At 28.3% G+C, this 21,626-nt stretch overlaps 1 protein-coding gene across 1 annotated transcript in view; it reads right to left on the reverse strand.

Moving 5' to 3' along the window:
* Positions 1-20,772, reverse strand: part of LOC127290141 (laminin subunit alpha-1) — a 175,866-nt gene extending 155,094 nt beyond the window's left edge. Inside the window, exon 1 of the mRNA XM_051318537.1 lies at positions 19,766-20,772. Coding sequence (XP_051174494.1) covers positions 19,766-19,856 — 91 coding nt within the window. The 5' untranslated portion in view covers positions 19,857-20,772. The remainder of the gene's footprint in view (positions 1-19,765) is intronic.
* Positions 20,773-21,626: the final 854 nt, after the last annotated feature.

Below are 21,626 nucleotides of genomic sequence, written 5' to 3' on the forward strand. Positions count from 1 at the left end.
TAGGCTCAAACTAGGCTTTAACTAGGGTTTTAGAAAGGTACAAAGTAGGCTCAAACTTGGGTCGAAATAGTTACAAAGTAGGCTCAAACGAGGATCAAATTAGGCTAAAAGTAGGTTCAAACTAGGGTTTTATAACGGTACAAATTAGGCTCAAACTAGTGTTTAAGAAGATACAAAGTAGGCTCAAAATAGGGTCAAACTAGGAACTAAGTAGGTACATACTAGGCTCAAAGTAGGGACTAAACAGGTACAAACTAGGCTCAAAGCAGGGTTGGGGAAAGTACAAAGTAGGCTCAAACTAGGGTCAAATTAGGCTCAAAGTAGGCTTAAACTAGGCTTTAACTAGGGTTTTAGAAAGGTACAAAGTAGGCTCAAACTTGGGTCGAAATAGTTACAAAGTAGGCTCAAACGAGGATCAAATTAGGCTAAAAGTAGGTTCAAACTAGGGTTTTATAACGGTACAAATTAGGCTCAAACTAGTGTTAAAGAAGATACAAAGTAGGCTCAAAATAGGGTCAAACTAGGAACTAAGTAGGTACATACTAGGCTCAAAGTAGGGACTAAACAGGTACAAACTAGGCTCAAAGCAGGGTTGGGGAAAGTACAAAGTAGGCTCAAACTAGGGTCAAATTAGGCTCAAAGTAGGCTCAAACTAGGCTTTAACTAGGGTTTTAGAAAGGTACAAAGTAGGCTCAAACTTGGGTCGAAATAGTTACAAAGTAGGCTCAAAACAGGTTCTAAGTAGATACAAACTAGGATCTAAATTGGTATAATCTAGGCTTAAAGCAGGTTCAAACTAGGTTCAAATTTGGGATTTAAAAAGGTAGAAAGTAGGCTCAAACTAGGTTTTTAATAAGGTACAAAGTAGGCTTAAAATAGGGTCTTGGTCGGTACAAACTAAGCTCAGTGTAGGATTTAAAGAGGCTTAAAATAGGTACTAATTAGGCTCAAACTAGCATCTAAGGTACAAAATTGGCTAAAACTAGTTTCAATCTAGAATCAATGTAGATATAAACTAGAATCTAAACAGAGGTAACAAAATTCATTTATAATATAATAAATGTAAAAAAATTTTGTTCTCATTTTGCTAAGAACTTGAAAGATGATACAAGAAAAAGAAAAAAGAGGAATCGCTTTACAAAAACAAAAAAAAAAATGCTGCCTAATATTAATGATGACTAAAAATAAAAAACTAACTAAAAAATCATAATTAACACCACATTTTGTCAATAATAATTGAATCTATATTTGTAATTATTCCCATATCGTTTTGCCTTCCTCCCCATTCCCTTTAATATATATATATATATATATATATATATATATATATATATATATATATATATATATGTATTTAGTCTAAAATTAGACGCGAAAGCATGTCGTTTATATATTGTACCACGTGCGTGTGGTTATTGCGTCATATATAGGCGTTCTCTTTTTTAACCGCCCGCGTGATTTGTCCTTTATTGTGTTTATATGTGTTTGTGTGTATGTACATACAAATTGAATGACGCCGGAAGTGGAAGGTGGTGCTAAAGAATGAAGGGCGATACTCGAATCTTATTTTTCTGAATGACGAAAAAAGGGTCTTAAAAAAAAAGAGAAGAGAAAAAAAAGAAAGAAAGGTTGACATGTCATATATAACAGGAAATCTACTATGCGCCAGATGCGTTTTTTTAATTTTTAGCACCACTATAATGCATTTCTCTTTTCTTTCGTTTTCTTTTTTTTTTGAGTTATTGTTTTATTTTCTTCATTTTTACAAAAAAATGGTAGTTTAGGTTAGTAAAAAAATAAGTAAAGTTTAAGTAGGTACAAACTAGTCTCAAACTAGTCTCAAACTAGTCTCAAACTAGTCTCAAACTAGGCTCAGACTAGGCTCAAAGTAGGCTTAAATTAGGCTCAAAGTAGGCTTTAATAAGGTACAAACTATCTCAAACTAGGGCTTTAGAAAGGTGCAAAGTAGGCTGAAATTTGGGTTTAAGAAGGTAGGCTCAAACTAGGCTCTAAGTAGTTACAAAGTAGGGTTATAGAAAGGTACAAACTAGGCTCAAAGTAGGGAGTAAGCAGTTACAAACTAGGCTCTAACTAGGGTTTTAGACAGGTTCAAACTTGGGTCAAAGTAGCTACAAACTAGGCTCCAACTAGGCTCTAACTAGTCTCAAACCACTCTCAAACTGGTCTCAAACCAGTCTCAAACCAGTCTCAAACTAGTCTCAAACTAGTCTTAAACTAGTCTCCAACTAGGCTCAAACTAGGCTCAAAGTAGGCTTAAAGTCGGCTCAAAGTAGGTTTTATAGAGGTACAAACTATCTCAAACTAGGGCTTCAGAAAGGTGCAAAGTAGGCTGAAACTTGGGTTTAAGAAGGTAGGCTCAAACTAGGCTCTAAATAGTTACAAAGTAGGGTTATAGAAAGGTACAAACTAGGCTCAAAGTAGGGAGTAAGCAGTTACAAACTAGGCTCTAACTAGGGTTTTAGAAAGGTACAAAGTAGGCTCAAACGTGGGTCTAAGTAGTTACAAGCTAGGCTCAAAGTAGGCTCAAAGTAGACTTCAATAAGGTACAAACTAGTTTCAAACTAGTCTCAAACTAGGCTCAAAGTAGGTTTTAATAAGGTACAAACTAGGCTCTAACTAGGGTTTTAGAAAGTTACAAAGTAGGCCCAAACTTGGGTCAAAGTAGTTACAAACTAGGCTCCAACTAGGCTCAAACTAGGGAGTAAGCAGTTACAAACTAGGCTCGAACTAGGGTTTTAGAAAGGTACAAAGTAGGCTCAAACTTGGGTCTAAGTAGTTACAAACTAGGCTTAAAGTAGGCTCAAAGTAGGCTTTAAGAAGGTACAAACTAGGCTCTAACTAGGGATTTAGGAAGGTACAAAGTAGGCTTAAACTTGGGTCTAAGTAGTTACAACGTAGGCTCAGACTAGGCTCAAGTTAGCGACTAAGCAGTTACAAACAAGGCTCAAACTAAGATCTAAGTAGTTGCAAAGTAGGTTCAAAATAGGTTTCAAGTAGTTACAAAGAGTTCAAACTAGGCTCTTAATAGGTATAAACTAGGCTCAAAGTAGTCTTTAAGAAGGTACAAACTAGGCTCAAACTAGGGTTTTAGAAAGGTATAAAGTAGGATTAAACTGGGGTTTAAGAAGGTAGAAAGTAGCTTAAACTAGGGTCCAACTAGTTACAAATTAGGCTCAAAGTAGGATCTAAGTAGGTATAAACTGGGCTCAGATTAGGATTTAAGAAGGCCTAAAATAGGCTGAAACTAGTTTCAATGTAGGGTTAAAGTAGGTTATAAGTAGGTTTCTAAGCAGATACAGAGCAGGCTCAGAGTAGAATCAAAAAAGTTAAAATAGACTGAAACTAGTTTTAATCTAGGGTCAAATTGGGCACTAAAAAGGTAGAAACTAGGCTGAAAGTTGGATTAAAGTTCAAAATAGGCTGAAAGTAGTTTTAATAGAGGGTCAAAGTTGGCTCAAATCAGGTAGAAAATAAGCTGAATCTAATTTCAATCTAAGGTCAAAGTAGGCTAAAACTAGTTTCAATCTAGGGTCAAAATAGGCTAAAACTAGTTTCAATCTAGGGTCAAAATAGGCTAAAATTAGTTTCAATCTAGGGTCAAAATACGTTAAAACTAGTTTTAATCTAGGGTCAAAATAGGCTTAAACTAGTTTCAAACTAGGCTCAAAATAGGCTAAAACTAGTTTTAATCTAGGCTCAAAATTGGCTTGAAGTAAAAATATAGTATAAAAAAATAAAATTTCAAAATTAAATACCCCAAAAATTTAGTAATAGTAAAAAAATAGTAAAATGAAAAAAAAAAGAGTTTCTAAAGAGTCTTTAATGGAGTTGTTTAACATGTATAAAAAAAAGTAGAGATTTAATTGATGAAATTAACGGTTAAATGAAATTAGAGAAAATTAATATCATCTCGGCAGTAACTGGGAGGTCGTCGTGAAATTCCGCAAGTTCCTATTTTCTATTTTTTTTTTTTTTTTTTTTTTGCTTTCCTCTTTTTTTTGCTAAAAACATAATCCTAGAAAAGTAGAAATACACATACTGAAAGCATGTTATATGTCAGGGGCTTTATTACCGCGATATCTTCAGTTAATTGCAGTGCTCTTAACTCTATACTACTACACTACACATGACACTTGGGTGGTTCATGATTTCTTCCATGTTTCTCGTGTATTAACTTCCTTTTCTTGTTTCAAACTCACACACACACACACACACACACAATACTAATATATTTTGATGTGTGTGTGTATTTTTATATAATTACAATTTCGAAAAAAAAAATCTAAAACTAAATAATAAATGACGAAAAAGTGATATTGTATATAGATATAATAAAGATGATGTAAAGAAATGAAAAGACATTCTAGGAAATGAAATTTCTGTTAAAACAACATTTATAGCTATGTAAAGAGGTTTTTTGTAAACCATTAATTCTTATAATTATATGTATATATATATATACATGTATATATTATGTTCGTGATATTTAAATCAAGGTTAAAATAGCATTTCGTTTTAAGTTAAGAAAAATATGATTGGAAGAGAAAAATTTTGATTGTAATATGAACAATGAGGGTAATAGAAATTTTTTCTTTTTTATGTTTTGGTTACTATTAATCATTTTTTTTTCTGACATATGATGGATTGGATTTAAGAAAGAAAGTGCGATTACAATGTATAGTCATAGTCATTTTGACCTTCTTAGACCTAAATTTCGACCTACTTTTTGAATTTCTAAAAATCAATATAAGACCTACTTTCGACCTTCTTCAACCTACATTAAGACCTAAAACCTATACATTAGACTTATTTTTAACCTTAATCCTACATTAGACATAATTTAGACCTATTTTAGAGCTAAAATCTACATTAGACCTATTTTAGACTTAAAATCCACATTAGACCAATTTTTAACCTATATTCAGCAGTAGACCTATTTTAGACTTACTTTAGACCTAAAATTAAACCTACTTTTGATCTACTTTGGAATTAATTTGAACCTACTTTGGACCTACTTTGAACCTATTTTCAACCTACTTTGAAACTAATTTGAACCTATTTTGAAACTAATTTAAATCTACTTTCGAACCTACTTTGAAACTAATTTAAACCTACTTTTGACCTAAATTTGACCTCACTTTTAAACTAATTTAAACCTACTTTAGACCTACTTTGGATCTACTTTAAAACTAATTTCAATCTACTTTGAACCTACTTTCGACCTCCTTTGAAACTTATTTGAACCTACTTTTGACTTAAATTTGAACCTACTTTGAAACTAATTTAAACCTACTTTGAACCTACTTTTGACCTAAATTTGAACCTACTTTCGATCTACTTTGGAATTAATTTGAACCTAAGTTGGACCTACTTTGAATCTACTTTTGACCTCCTTTGAAACTTATTTGAACCTACTTTTGACCCTACTTTTAAACTAATTTAAACCTACTTTATACCTAATTTAAACCTACTTTAGACCTACTTTAACCTATACTGTGACCTATTATCGATCTCTTTTGACCTACTTTAAACTACTGCAGATCTTTTTTCGACCTGAAACTTAATTTAGATCTACTTTAGATGTTCAACCTACTTATTTTTGTATCTACTTTCAACCTAAAACCTATAATTGACCTAATTAAAAATTAACTTAAACCAACTGTAAACTACTTAAAGACTTAGTTTTGACCATAAACACATATTAGACCTAATTTAAACCTAGTTTTGAGCTAATTTAACCTACTGTTGACCTATTTTCGACCTTAATCTTAAATTTGACCTTTTTTGAACCTTATTTTGACCTACTTCAACCTATTATAAACCTATTGTAGACCTAATTTTGACCTTAAACTTACATTAGACCTATTTTCGACCTGTTTTCGTCCTAATTTATACTTACTTTTGACCTACTTTTGCCCTACTTTTGACCTAATATAGACCTACTTTAGACATTCTTAAACCTACATTACTCCATTTTGTTACCTATTTTCAACTTTTGTTGACCTATATTAGACCAACTTTAAAAATTAAATTAGAAAAGTAAGAAAAAGTTTTAAAAAATAATAAAAATATACAAATTTACTCATTTTTCTTATATAAATAAAAGGACAATATTAAAACGTCATTATGGGAAGTTATTATATAAAATATATGTTTATCATTAATATATATTCTTATATGCGAATGGATTAATATATATATATATATATATATATAGAAAAATATTGCAACGTAATGCATATGACGTTTAGTACAAATAAATTCATCTCTTAGACTTGAACCATTCCTGTGGTATCACGATAGTTAACGTAAAATATACTACCGGGTAATATCTTTTCATTACACTCTATGTAGTTATACACAGTATGTATTTCTCTCATGCTCGTCCGCTCAACTATCATAAATATTAAATGCCCGCTAAAGACTATAATGTTGTCCAATTTTGCGTAAAAATTATTTTTTAAGTTTCATTTTAAAAATTAATAAAAAAAAAATTCATTAATTTTGTTTTATTTGTTTTTCGTAGTAACTGTTGCCATAGTAAGTAACTGATTTCATAGTAACGTTTTTCATAGTAACTGTTGACATAGTAAGTAACTGTTACCATAGTAACGTTTTTCATAGTAACTGTTGCCATAGTAACATTTTTCATAGTAACGTTTTTCGTAGTAACTGTTGCCATAGTAAGTAACTGATTCCATAGTAACGTTTTTCATAGTAACTGTTGCCATAGTAAGTAACTGTTACCATAGTAACGTTTTTCATAGTAACTGTTGCCATAGTAACATTTTTCATAGTAACTGTTGCCATAATAACTGTTGCCATAGTAACGTTTTTTGTATGAACTTTTGCCATAGTAAGTAACTGATTCCATAGTAACGTTTTTCATAGTAACTGTTGCCATAGTAAGTAACTGTTACCATAGTAACGTTTTTCATAGTAACTGTTGCCATAGTAAGTAACTGTTACCATAGTAACGTTTTTCATAGTAACTGTTGCCATAGTAACATTTTTCATAGTAACTGTTGCCATAATAACTGTTGCCATAGTAACGTTTTTTGTAGTAACTTTTGCCATAGTAAGTAACTGTTTCCATAGTAACGTTTTTCGTAGTAACTGTTGCCATAGTAAGTAACTGATTCCATAGTAACGTTTTTCATAGTAACTGTTGCCGTAGTAAGTAACTGTTACCATAGTAACGTTTTTCATAGTAACTGTTGCCATAGTAACACTTTTCATAGTAACTGTTGCCATAATAACTGTTGCCATAATAACTGTTGCCATAGTAACGTTTTTTGTAGTAACTTTTGCCATAGTAAGTAACTGTTTCCATAGTAACGTTTTTCGCAGTAACTGTTGCCATAGTAAGTAACTGATTCCATAGTAACGTTTTTCGTAGTAACTGTTGCCATAGTAAGTAACTGATTCCATAGTAACGTTTTTCATAGTAACTGTTGCCGTAGTAAGTAACTGTTACCATAGTAACGTTTTTCATAGTAACTGTTGCCATAGTAACATTTTTCATAGTAACTGTTGCCATAATAACTGTTGCCATAGTAACGTTTTTTGTAGTAACTTTTGCCATAGTAAGTAACTGTTTCCATAGTAACGTTTTTCGCAGTAACTGTTGCCATAGTAAGTAACTGATTCCATAGTAACGTTTTTCGTAGTAACTGTTGCCATAGTAAGTAACTGATTCCATAGTAACGTTTTTCATAGTAACTGTTGCCGTAGTAAGTAACTGTTACCATAGTAACGTTTTTCATAGTAACTGTTGCCATAGTAACACTTTTCATAGTAACTGTTGCCATAATAACTGTTGCCATAATAACTGTTGCCATAGTAACGTTTTTTGTAGTAACTTTTGCCATAGTAAGTAACTGTTTCCATAGTAACGTTTTTCGCAGTAACTGTTGCCATAGTAAGTAACTGATTCCATAGTAACGTTTTTCGTAGTAACTGTTGCCATAGTAAGTAACTGATTCCATAGTAACGTTTTTCATAGTAACTGTTGCCGTAGTAAGTAACTGTTACCATAGTAACGTTTTTCATAGTAACTGTTGCCATAGTAACACTTTTCATAGTAACTGTTGCCATAATAACTGTTGCCATAATAACTGTTGCCATAGTAACGTTTTTTGTAGTAACTTTTGCCATAGTAAGTAACTGTTTCCATAGTAACTGTTACCGTAGTAACGTTTTTCATAGTAACTCTTGCCATAGTAAGTAACTGTTATCCTAGTAACAGTTGCCATAGTAACGTTTTTGATAGTAACTGCTGCCATGGAAACGGTTACAATGTACGACGGACGGACGGACGGACGCCAAAGCGAAACTATAAGGCCATCATTTTCTTGTAACTAAATATATTATTACTATATATTTATAACTAAATATATTATATATAATTAGTTAGAAAATATATAATTATATATTTCGCCCTACCGCCCCCGCCCCCTTCCTATCCTATATGATTTTGAGGTTATGTTTTTATGTTTTAACCACCAACCAATAGTAACTTCTTAACTTTTTAATATAATTTTGAGGTTATGTTTACTTTTCAAATTTTAAACCCCAGCGATTTTTTGAGTTTGAATCTAATTTTGAGGTTATGTACATACTTTTACTTAACCTCAAATCCAGCGACCTTTTGATTTTTAACCTAATTTTGAGGTTATATTTTCATGTTTTAACTTGACTTTAAACATAATTTTAAAGGTTAGGTTTTCATTTTTTAACCTCAAACCCAACAACCTCTTGATTTATGGACCTATTAAATTTTGAGGTTATGTTTTCTACTTTCTTCTAGTATTTCATCTCTGCAATTTTTAAAACAGCGGCGGCGAATAAATTAAATTTTTTTAATCAATGCACTTTTTTGCAACATAAAAAAAAATGAATATAACTTTTATAATAAAATTATTATTGTCATATATACATACTGCTATTGAATTCAAAAGTAATGAAATTTAACAGATGGCCACGGAAATTCCGGCCGAAAAGATGACGAGGCAAAAAAAAAAAAAAAAAAAAAAATTACGTTTGAGAATCATAAAAGAAGAAGAAGAAGAATACTGATATAGCGACCAATATAGGACAAAAAGCGTCCAATGATAATTTTTTACTTTTTTTTTTTTTTTTTTTTTTTTTAATACCCCTGGACGCGTCTTAAAAGAGTGCACACGACACAGTAATTTTTGCACAAGCTCAAGTTCCAAGTCGCTTTTACACTCTAAATCGAATGTAAAAATAACGTTAAATTATTTTAAGAGTGTGTCGTTGCGCTCGAAATGCTTTTCGCTTCCCGAAAAGAAAAAGTGAGCGCGCGGGAAAAATAGAGTAATCAAAAAAAAAAGAGAGAGAGAGAGAGAGAGAGAGAAAAGAGAGGCCAATGCTACGACGTAGCATCTCATCAAGTTTGAAAGCATTCCAATCGTGAGACAAATAAAATAAATTGCGCTAATTTAACAAAAAAAAAGCAAAAATTCTTTTAAAAATCTTATTTTTAAGTATGGTAAAAGTTTTTCTAATTTCACTGAATTAAAAAAAAAAATTCAATTTAAATGAATGAAAAAAAAGTTAGCTGTACTTTAAAACTAATTTAAAAACTACTTTGAACCTATTTTGAACCTATTTTGAACCTACTTTTGACCTACTTTGAACATACTTTCGATATACTTTGAAACTAATTTCAACCTACTTTGGTCCTACTTTGAACCTACTTTGAACCTATTTTCGACCAACTTTGAAACTAATTTGAAACTACTTTGGACCTAAATTTGAACCTACTTGCGATCTACTTTGGAACTAATTTGAACCTATTTTGGACCTACTTTGAACCTACTTTCGACCTAATTTGAAACTAATTTGAACCTACTTTTAACTTAAATTTGAACCTACTTTGAAACAAATTAAAACCTATATTAGACCTACTTTTAACCTAATTTCGATCTACTTTGAACCTACTTTCGACCTCCTTTGAAACTTATTTGAACCTACTTTTGACCTACTTTGAACATACTTTCGATATACTTTGAAACTAATTTCAACCTACTTTGGTCCTACTTTGAACCTACTTTGAACCTATTTTCGACCAACTTTGAAATTAATTTGAAACTACTTTGGACCTAAATTTGAACCTAATTGCGATCTACTTTGGAACTAATTTGAACCTATTTTGGACCTACTTTGAACCTACTTTCGACCTAATTTGAAACTAATTTGAACCTACTTTTAACTTAAATTTGAACCTACTTTGAACCAAATTAAAGTCTATATTAGACCTACTTTTAACCTAATTTCGATCTACTTTGAACCTACTTTCGACCTCCTTTGAAACTTATTTGAACCTACTTTTGACCTACTTTGAACATACTTTCGATATACTTTGAAACTAATTTCAACCTACTTTGGTCCTACTTTGAACCTACTTTGAACCTATTTTCGACCAACTTTGAAATTAATTTGAAACTACTTTGGACCTAAATTTGAACCTAATTGCGATCTACTTTGGAACTAATTTGAACCTATTTTGGACCTACTTTGAACCTACTTTCGACCTAATTTGAAACTAATTTGAACCTACTTTTAACTTAAATTTGAACCTACTTTGAAACAAATTAAAACCTATATTAGACCTACTTTTAACCTAATTTCGATCTACTTTGAACCTACTTTCGACCTCCTTTGAAACTTATTTGAACCTACTTTTGACCTACTTTGAACATACTTTCGATATACTTTGAAACTAATTTCAACCTACTTTGGTCCTACTTTGAACCTACTTTGAACCTATTTTCGACCTACTTTGAAACTAATTTGAAACTACTTTGGACCTAAATTTGAACCTAATTGCGATCTACTTTGGAACTAATTTGAACCTATTTTGGACCTACTTTGAACCTACTTTCGACCTAATTTGAAACTAATTTGAACCTACTTTTAACTTAAATTTGAACCTATTTTGAAACGAATTAAAACCTATATTAGACCTACTTTTAACCTAATTTCGATCTATTTTGAACCTACTTTCGACCTCCTTTGAAACTTATTTGAACCTACTTTTGACCTAAATTTGACCCTACTTTTAAACTAATTTAAACCTAGTAGGTACCTATTTTAAACCTTCATTGGACCCATTTTGTACTAAATTTGACCTATTTTTAACCTATATTGGACCTATTTTGAACCTAAATTCGACCTACTTTAACCTTTAACTTACTTTTGACCTTTTATCTAAATTTATAATGGTGTGATCTATTTTCAACCTACATTAGACCAAATTCAAATCTATTTTGGATCTAATTTAAAACTATATACTATACCTAAAATACCGATTAATTAAAAGTAAATAAAATAAAGCAAAAAAAATGTTAATTTACTCTGAAATTTATTTTTAAACGTTCGACAAATTTGCATTGTGTATAGCGCCTTAAAGAAAAGAAATTTTTTTTTTTTTTGTTTTGGGTCAACAAAAAAAAAAAAGAAAAAAAAAATTAAAGATCCAATCGTGAAGAGGCTCATTTGCTAGGCAAATGGCCTTTTATCGATATCGAATAATCGCGAGTTGAATTCAAATCGAAAATAAAAATAAAAAAAAAAAAAAAAATGCCCGCTCAGACCGGGGGATTTAATTCGCGGTGTTAAAATTCGCTCGTTAAAAGCTGCGGCCGTTTGTTAATTGCCTCGTAAACAAGTTGCCGCGAGAACAAGAGAATCAGGTCCAATCGCTCATTTGCACACAGAGAGAGAGAGAGAGAGAGAGAGAGAGAGAGAGAGAAAGAGAGAGATCGAATCGTGAAAACTTTTCGTGATGTCGATTGTAGATCGACACTCGACTACAATCTTCTAAAGTCACATGTACAAAGTGCAAATGACTAGTAAAAAAAAAAACAAAAAAAAAAAAAAATTAAAAAGAAAATTAAAAAATAAAGAAAAAAGCAGGCGCAAATATAAGCTCCCACATCTAGGGTTTCGTGGCTTTTTTAAATTCAAATCAAAAGTTATTTGAATGTAATAAATAATTTATAATTACATTATTTTGTGAATTGCTATAGTTGCTATGGAAACGGTTGCCATAGTAACGTTTTTCGTAGTAACTGTTGCCATAGTAAGTAACTGATTCCATAGTAACGTTTTTCATAGTAACTGTTGCCATAGTAACTTTTGCCATAGTAAGTAACTGTTACCATAGTAACATTTTTCATAGTAACTTTTGCCATAGTAAGTAACTGTTACCATAGTAACGTTTTTCATAGTAACTGTTGGCATAGTAACTTTTGCCATAGTAAGTAACTGTTTCCATAGTAACTGTTACCATAGTAACGTTTTTCGTAGTAACTGTTACCATAGTAACGTTTCTCATAGTAATTTTTTCCATAGTAACTTTTGCCATAGTAACTTTTGCCATAGTAACTGTTTCCATAGTAAGTAACTGTTACCTTAGTAACGTTTTTCATAGTAACTTTTGCCATAGTAACTTTTGCCATAGTAAGTAACTGTTTCCATAGTAACTGTTACCATAGTAACTGTTACCATAGTAACTGGTGCCATAGTAACTGGTGACATAGCAACTGTTTCCATAGTAACTGTTACCATAGTAACTGTTACCATAGTCACTGTTACCATAGTCACTGTTACCATAGTAACTGTTTCCATAGTAACTGTTACCATAGTAACAGTTGCCATAGTAACTGTCGCCATAGTAACGTTTTTGATAGTAACTGCTGCCATGGAAACGGTTACTATGTACGACGGACGGACGGACGGACGCCAAAGCGAAACTATAAGGCCTTCGGCCCTGGGCTACGAAATCCTAAAAACTATTTTTTAATATTTTCAAAAATTAAAAAAAAAACGAACAATAAAATTTTTTTTTTTAAATATTATAAAAAATTTTGAAAAATGTAAAAATTAGAAAAATATCGTTTACGAAATTGAGAGCATAAAGAGAAGAATTTAAAAACCAACTTTCATCGTTTTTGTATATATATATATATATATATATATATATATATATATATATATATATATGTATATAAGATAAATAAGAAAACATAAAATTCTCTTCTTTAATTAATAAGTAAAAATTGCTTTAAGATTTTCTTTTTTTTTTTTTGAACCTTGAAATTTATATATAAAAATTACAGGAAGAATGTAATATTCGAAGAAGATAGTTACGTGTCAAGAACGTTACATGGTATAAGGGTTTTTGCGTAAGACGTGACGTTGCGTGTGCGCCTCTCTGTTTTTTTAAAAAAATAAAAAAAATTCACCGACTAAGAGAAAAATACAAAATGTGTGAAATATTTCTTTTTAGAAAAAATAAACACAGTTTCTGCAAATGAATAATTTAACTATCATAGTATAGAGAAACCAAAAAAAAAAGAAAAAAAAGTGTTTAAGAAAAAAAAAATTTATTTTCCTGTTATATTGGGGTGTGTCACAAAAAAAAGGAAAAATTAATTTTTTTTCTGTTTCAAATCCACAAGAATTATAAAAAAAAAATAAATTAATAATTAATAATTATTAATATTGTAATGTAATTATAATTATAATTATAATTAATAATATATTATTAATTATTAATAAAAATATTAGTTATTAAATAATAATTAATATTTAATAATATATTATTAATTATTAATGAAATATTAATTATTAAATAATAATTAATAAATAAGTGAAATTAATAAGAATTTTTTTTTTCAGTTAGGGTCGTATATTTACTAATTCAAACTTTGAGAAACAGTCACGTGACACGATTGTGGCGCTCCTGGTGTTCACTATCAGTATTATTAAACGTCAGAAGGTTTCTGCTTCGTTAAATATTTTTTTGTAAGTATAAAATTCATTCGTTTAAATTGAAAAAATCATTAATGTGTTGAAATTATTAAAATCATTCTATTGTTGATGACGTTTGACTATTATTATCATTTCTAGGATTTTGTAACTATTCATAATGAAAAAAAAAAAAAAATACGGATTCGTGTTAGTATAAATTACTTTTCGTTTCCAACAAATTTAAAATATTACTACATAAATATTAACAATATTAATATTTATAATTATGATAGTAATAATAATAATAATAATAATAATGATAGTAATAATAATAATAATTATATTTTTTTTTTGTTTTTGGCAATTACATGTATAGGATTTATATAAAAAAATTTTAAATTTGACATATTCAATAAGGTTATGTTCGAATATGAATATAGTTTTCAGAATGATTTTTTATAGTGTTGTTTCGCGAATTTTAGGTTAGTTTAATTGACAGATTGAGATTAGGAATTAATACTATATGATAAATAAATAATTGTAAGAAAAAAAATTAATATTTTTATATATGAAATATAAAAAACAAATATTAAAATATTAATAATAGTTTTATTATTATTATTATTATTATTATTATTAATAATATTTTAATATTTGTTTTTTATATTTCATATATAAAAATATTAATTTTTTTTCTTAAAATTATTTATTTCATATAGTATTAATTCCTAATCTCAATTTGTCAATTAAAAACTAACTTAAAATTCGCAAAATAACACTGTAAAAAATCATTCTGAAAATTATATTCATATTCGAACATAACCTTATTGAATATATGTTAAATTAAAATTTTTTTTTTTTAATATAAATCCTACATGTAATTGCCAAAAAAAAAATAAATAATAATAATTAGAGGTTATAATAAATATATAATATAATTATAATAAACTCTTTTTTTATTAACCATAAACTAATGGAGAAATTGAAAAATTATGTATTTATTAATATAAAAATTGAATGTATAATAAATCAAAAAAGTATTTTCTAAAACTTCCAAAGAAATAAACTTTAATTTTTTCTTTTTCTATTTTCAGGTTCATGGTGAAATTTCAAGATGTATTGTATATATTCAACTTTTTTATTATTAATCATAAACAATGAAAGAAATGAATATATAAAAGTGTATATAATCTGATATAAAAAAGGTTTTTTAAATGAAGACCAAATTGTAATTGCATGGTATAGTTATATAAAGGTACTCTAAAGGTATTACTATAAAGGTTATTATAATAAATTTATAATATAATTATAATTAACCTTTTTATTATTAATCATAAACAATGAAAGAAATGAATATAAAAGTGAATATAATCTGATATATTAATAATAATAGAAAAAAAAAGGGATTCATTAGAAAATCGTAATTGCATGGGGAAAATTTATTTATTTATTTATTGAAATTAAAGGTTATGTTAGGGGCTGTTCACAAAATACGTAACGCTTTTTTTTCTGAAAATTTCAAAAAAAACCCCCCCCCCCCCTCCCACCCTCTCTCCATGTAACACATAGTTACATACATTAGCGCCATTTTTTTGACTGTCCGTAACAATTAGCTTGACTCCCCTCACCCCTAGAAGTGTTACGTATTTTCTGAACAGCCCCTATTATAATAAATATATAATATAATAAAATAGTAATAAAAAAAAATTTACTTAAAAAATATATTAACTTTGATATAACAGAAAATAATAAAAGCCTAAAATATTTTTTGAATTTTTTTTGAAAAAGACGTCTAAAATTAGAAAATAAAAAAAAAAAATTATTTACTACTAAATCTTAAAAATATATATATACATATATAGTATATATAAAGACAAGAGTAACTCATAAAGCGCAGTTAAGGTCATCTTGCGGTTACTCGCAGGAGATAATAGCTAAACGAATATAGGTGGCTAAAGCATTTTGATACGCATAGTGCGCGCTGAGAGTCAATTTCATTGATGGCGAGAGAATGAGCCGGTCGGTGCACCAGGGCTCGAAGGTCATGGACAGTTCAAGGTGATGCAACCTTTTTACATCGTGTGTCTCAAAAAAAAAAAAAAAAGAAAAAAAAATATCTCTAATATTTTTGTCGTAAAAGAAACAAAAAGAGAAATTTTATTTTTTTCAATTATTTTTACTTTTTAATATTAATTACAGTTGCAGTATTTTTATAAAAAGGCGGAATTATTTTTAGTCACACATATATATGTATATGTACATACTGTAAAGGGGCATATACAAAACTAGAGGCATTTAAATAAGAGTAAAAAAAATGACAAGAGCAAGAACCGAGAATGAGATTATTTTAAGACACACCATGCAGAGTTGACTCTTCCATCCATTACGAATATATATATATATATATATATAAATATAATATTATAATTATAATAATATTAATATAAAAAATATATTATACTAATATATTATACTAATATATAATAATAATATATAATAATATATAATAATAATAATATAATATGTATTATTATATTTTGTTATATAATTTATAATTATATATTATAATAATTATAAAACAAATTTATAATGAAAATTATAAGTTATATATATATATATATATATATATATTTGAAAAACCACCTACCCCTATTATATATATATATACATTTTTACAACCCCCTGGAGTTTTTTGTACGACCCTCAGCGTGTTAAAAAAAAAATTAAAAAAAAAAAAAATCACTTTTGACACTAGTGTTCGCAATTTATCTTCGTTCATTATTTATGCACCTGCTTTTTCGCCAAGGAGCCGTAACGAATCAAGGGACAATTTTCTCTCTGCAGGTATATAGAATAAGCTTCAAGAGCAAAATAAGATGTTTTGGTTTCTCTCTGTCTCTTTCAAGATTTCTGACAGGTACATAAACTACAATATTATTAATTGAAAATTTATTTTAATATTTTCCAAATAATTTTTTTTTTTTTCATTTATTTGTTTACTAAAAACTAATTTTTTTTTTAAAAAAAACTACTAAAATATTAACTTAATTTTTTTTTACAGATCCATGGATGTAAAAATATATTGGAGATACATTGAGCCAATATTGGACCCATTTTGAGCCTACATTGGACCTACATTTAGCATATATTGGACCTACATTGAGCCTACATTGAACCTATTTTGAGCCTACATTGGACCTACATTTAGCATATATTGGACCTACATTGAGCCTACATTGAACCTATTTTGAGCCTACATTGGACCTACATTTAGCATATATTGGACCTACATTGAGCCAATATTGGACCTACATTGAGCCAATATTGGACCTATTTTGAGCCTACATTGGACCTACATTTAGCATATATTGGACCTACATTGAGCCCATATTAAACCTATATTGGACCTACTCTGGACTTAATTTTCACTTTGAACTTACTTTAAAACTAGTTTGTGAGCCAACCTTCGATCTACTTTAACCTATAATTTCGACCTTTTTTCAATAAACCTAATATTAGACTTTAATTTAATTTTCAGATCCAAATGGAGAAATTGAAGGCTATGATAAAAATATAATACAATTATTATAAACCTTTTTATTATCGTAAACGAATGAAGAAAATGAAAAATTAGGTATTGTAAGTATAAAAATGAATATAATAAATCGAAAATACTTTTTTAAAACTTCGGAGAAAATAATATTATTTTTTTTCAATTTTCAGGTTTATGGAAGAAGTTTGAAGATGTATAAAAAGGTATACTCAACCTTTTTATTATTAACCATAAACAAATGAAAGAAATGAATATAAAAGTGAATATAATCTGATATAATATTTAAAAAAAAAGGTGTCATTAGAAAACCAAATCGTAATTGCATGGTAGTTATAAAGGTACTAGAGGTACTATAAAATATTTTTAAAAATTAAGAAAATTTATATCTCCCTCTCTCTCTCTTCTTCTTTCTCCCTAACCTCTCTTTTCGTTTATCTTCAGCAAAAAGGGTGCCGCAGCCCAAGATCCCTCTTCCGCCCTGTGTGTGCATGTGAGAGAGAGAGAGAGAGAGTTTAGGTATCGCTAAATATAAAACACAGTTGGAAGTAGTCTCGGTGTCAACTGCCTCCGATATTCTAGACTAGACTCAGACGCGCGCTTATATTTCATATATACTCTCTTTTGAGAATTGAAAGTTACCCTAATTTTGCTTTTCTAGACCACCCAAAAATATATATCGCGGGAGTTATTTATCTTCATCTCATTAAAAAAAAAAAAAACACGTGTAAAAATTGTAACTATTTTCTAAATAAAAAACACAATAATCGACATTCTAAACAATATAAAATATTCATTTATCAAAATTAAAATATTTTAAAATAGTAAAATAATAATTATAATAATAATAATACTAAATAAAAAAAATTTTCAAACCAAAAACTTTTTAAATATTCTAAATTTTGGAGTATAAATTATCACTATTTATTAACGTTTCAAAGATGTTAAATTTAAATTTACGCAAGCTTTAATTTTTAAGTGCAAACCCCTTTTCAAGCAAAAAAAAAATTCCTTTAATTCCTTTATTTTTTTCGTATTTTTTTTTTTTTTTTAAAGGTGGGGGGGGGCTCTCTTTGACTTTCTCCGCTTATATATACTTTCGAGAGAGAGAGAGAGAAAAAAAAGAGGCAGATCTCGGACATTGAGCTTGAGGCAGAGCACCCTCTAATTATGGCGCGATTTTCGTTATCGATCCTTCGATCGTTCTCTCCTCAAAGATTGAGCTTAGTAGTGTATATATAGTTGCGAGACTTGGTTAAAATTATCCAAGAAGGAATCCCTTCTAATCCATCATATACATCAAAAAAAAAAAAAAAAAAAAAAAAAAATTCGCATTTTTCTTTTCTTTTCCCTCTTTTTTTTACCTCTCTCGCGATTAAAATCGAAACAATTTTTTTTAAGTAATAGTAATAATAGTAATAGTACTAATAGTAACAATACTAATAGTAACAGTACTAAAAGTAACAAAACTAATAGTAACAATACTAATAGTAACAGTACTAAAAGTAACAATACTAATAGTAACAATACTAATAGTAACAGTACTAAAAGTAACAATACTAATATTAGCAGTACTAAAAGTAACAATACTAATAGTAGCAGTACTAAAAGTAACAATACTAATAGTAACAATACTAATAGTAACAATACTAAAAGTAACAATATTAAAAGTAACAGTAGTAACAATACTAATAGTAACAGTACTAAAAATAACAATACTAAAAGTAACAATAGTAACAATATTAAAAGTAACAGTAGTAACAATACTAATAGTAGCAGTACTAAAAGTAACAATACTAATAGTAACAAACTAATAGTAACAGTACTAAAAGTTTCAACAATAATAACACTAAAAAGTAACAATACTAATAGTAACAGTAGTAACTATTAGTATTGTTACTTTTACTATTGTTACTATTAGTATTGTTACTATTAGTATTGTTACTATTAGTATTGTTACTATTAGTATTGTTACTATTAGTATTTTAACTTTTAGTATTATTACTACTGTTACTATTGTTGCTTTTAGTTTTGTTACTACTGTTACTATTAGGACTGTTACTTCTTGTATTGTTACTTTTAGTATTGTTACCTTGTGTATTGTTACTACTGTTACTATTAGTATTGTTACTTTTGTTACTTTTAGTATTGTTACCTTATGTATTGTTACTTTTAATATTGTTACTATTAGAAGACTAATAGTGACAATACTAATAGTAACAATAGTAACAGTTGTAACAATACTAATAGTAAGAGTACTAATAGTAATAATAATAATAATAATAATAATATTTTAAAAAAAAAATTTTTTAAATGGGTAAAAATAATAATTGGCAAAAATTTTTGCAATTTTTTTTTTTTTTTTGGTCTTTCGATAATAATTGTTATTATAATTAAAATATTGTTACTCACCGTGTTTTAATCGAACTCCACGAGTGGCGAGGGCATTTTCCATAAAAATGACAAGAAACAAAATAAACAGAATTCTCGTCCTGGTGGCCATGACTTTTTTTTAATTTGTAAATTTTTTTTTTTTTCCCCACTCACTTTCAAATATATATATATTTTTAAATAACAAGCACACTTAACTACCAATTTTTTTTTTTACATAATTTGCATATATATGTATATAAATACGAAATTAAATACATATATATATATATATATATAAATAAATTACCGCGTTTTATCGATTGTTGACACACACACACATTGATTTATTAGACGATGCACAGTCATCACGAAAAACACTCTTTTTTTTGGGGGGGGGGGAATGAAAAAAAAATATTTTTTTTTTCAAATTTTCACCATTTTTTTTTTTTTTAATTTTTTAATTACTCCTTTTAATTTTCATTATTTGGCACTTTTTAAATATTTAAAAAAAAAAAAATAATTTTTTTTTGTAATTTATTTTTATAAAATTAAGTTAATAAAAATGTAAATTAATTAATTTTTTTTTTTTTTTTTTTTTTTTTGACGAAATCAACGTGGGGGTTTGACGCGCGATATTTAAAAAAAGAAATGGAAAAACTTTTTTTTTTATTTATTTTTTTTTTTTTTTTGAAAAAGACGCGAAGCGCGCACGCGATGATGTCAACGCCGCGAGCAAAACTAAAACCCAAGAGAAAACTCGAGAGAGAACGAACCGAACCACCAACACCTCTGGTCACTCCCACCCCAATCATCCCCGCCTATAAAACCCGCCAGGTAAACTTCAGGAGAGAGAAAGAAAGAGAGAGAGAGAGAGAAAGAGAGCTACCTGTTCCCTCCAAAAAAAAAAAAGGTGAGAGAGAACAATAACCTATACTATATGCATATATATATATATACCTAAATTTTAAAGTCATTAGCAAAACAATAAATAAATATAAATCAGATAAGAACATAGATTTAACCAGTTTTTGTACCTACTGGGTTTTTATTTTTCAAAATATAATAATAATAATAATTAACTTTTAAAATGACTTTTAAATTCTGTAATTTATCGGTTCATTAAAGTCTGCTCTAACCTCAAATATTCATTTTTTTTTTGTGAAAACCTATGTGAAAAAAAATTTCCGGTAATTTATAAATGGAAATAGCAACAATAGTAACAATATTAATAGTAAAAATACTAATAGTAACATTACTAATTGTAACAGTAGTAATAATAACAATACTTATAGTAACAGTAGTAACAATACTAATTGTAATAGTAGTAATAGTAACAATATTAATAGTAACAGTACTAAAAGTAACAATAGTAACAATACTAATAGTAACAGTACTAAAAGTAAAAATACTAATAGTAACAGTCCTAAAAGTAACATTACTAAAAGTAACAATAGTAACAGAACTAAAAGTAACAATACTAATAGTAACACTACTAAAAGTAACAATAGTAACAGTACTAAAAGTAACTATACTAACAATACTAATAGTAACAGTACTAAAAGTAACAATAGTAACAATACTAATAGTAACAGTAGTAACAATACTAATAGTAACAGTACTAAAAGTAACAGTAGTAACAATACTAATAGTAACAGTACTATAGGTAACAATAGTAACAGTACTTAAAGTAACAATAGTAACAATACTAATAGTAACAGTAGTAAAGGTAACAGTAGTAACAATACTAATAGTAACAGTACTAAAAGTAAGAATAATAATAGTAACAGTCCTAAAAGTAACATTACTAAAAGTAACAATAGTAACAGAACTAAAAGTAACAATACTAATAGTAACACTACTAAAAGTAACAATAGTAACAGTACTAAAAGTAACTATACTA

This window comes from Leptopilina boulardi, unplaced genomic scaffold (genome assembly GCF_019393585.1).
Source record: "Leptopilina boulardi isolate dan_hultmark-lab unplaced genomic scaffold, ZJU_Lbou_2.1 LbouV2_55, whole genome shotgun sequence".
Lineage (NCBI taxonomy): Eukaryota > Metazoa > Arthropoda > Insecta > Hymenoptera > Figitidae > Leptopilina > Leptopilina boulardi.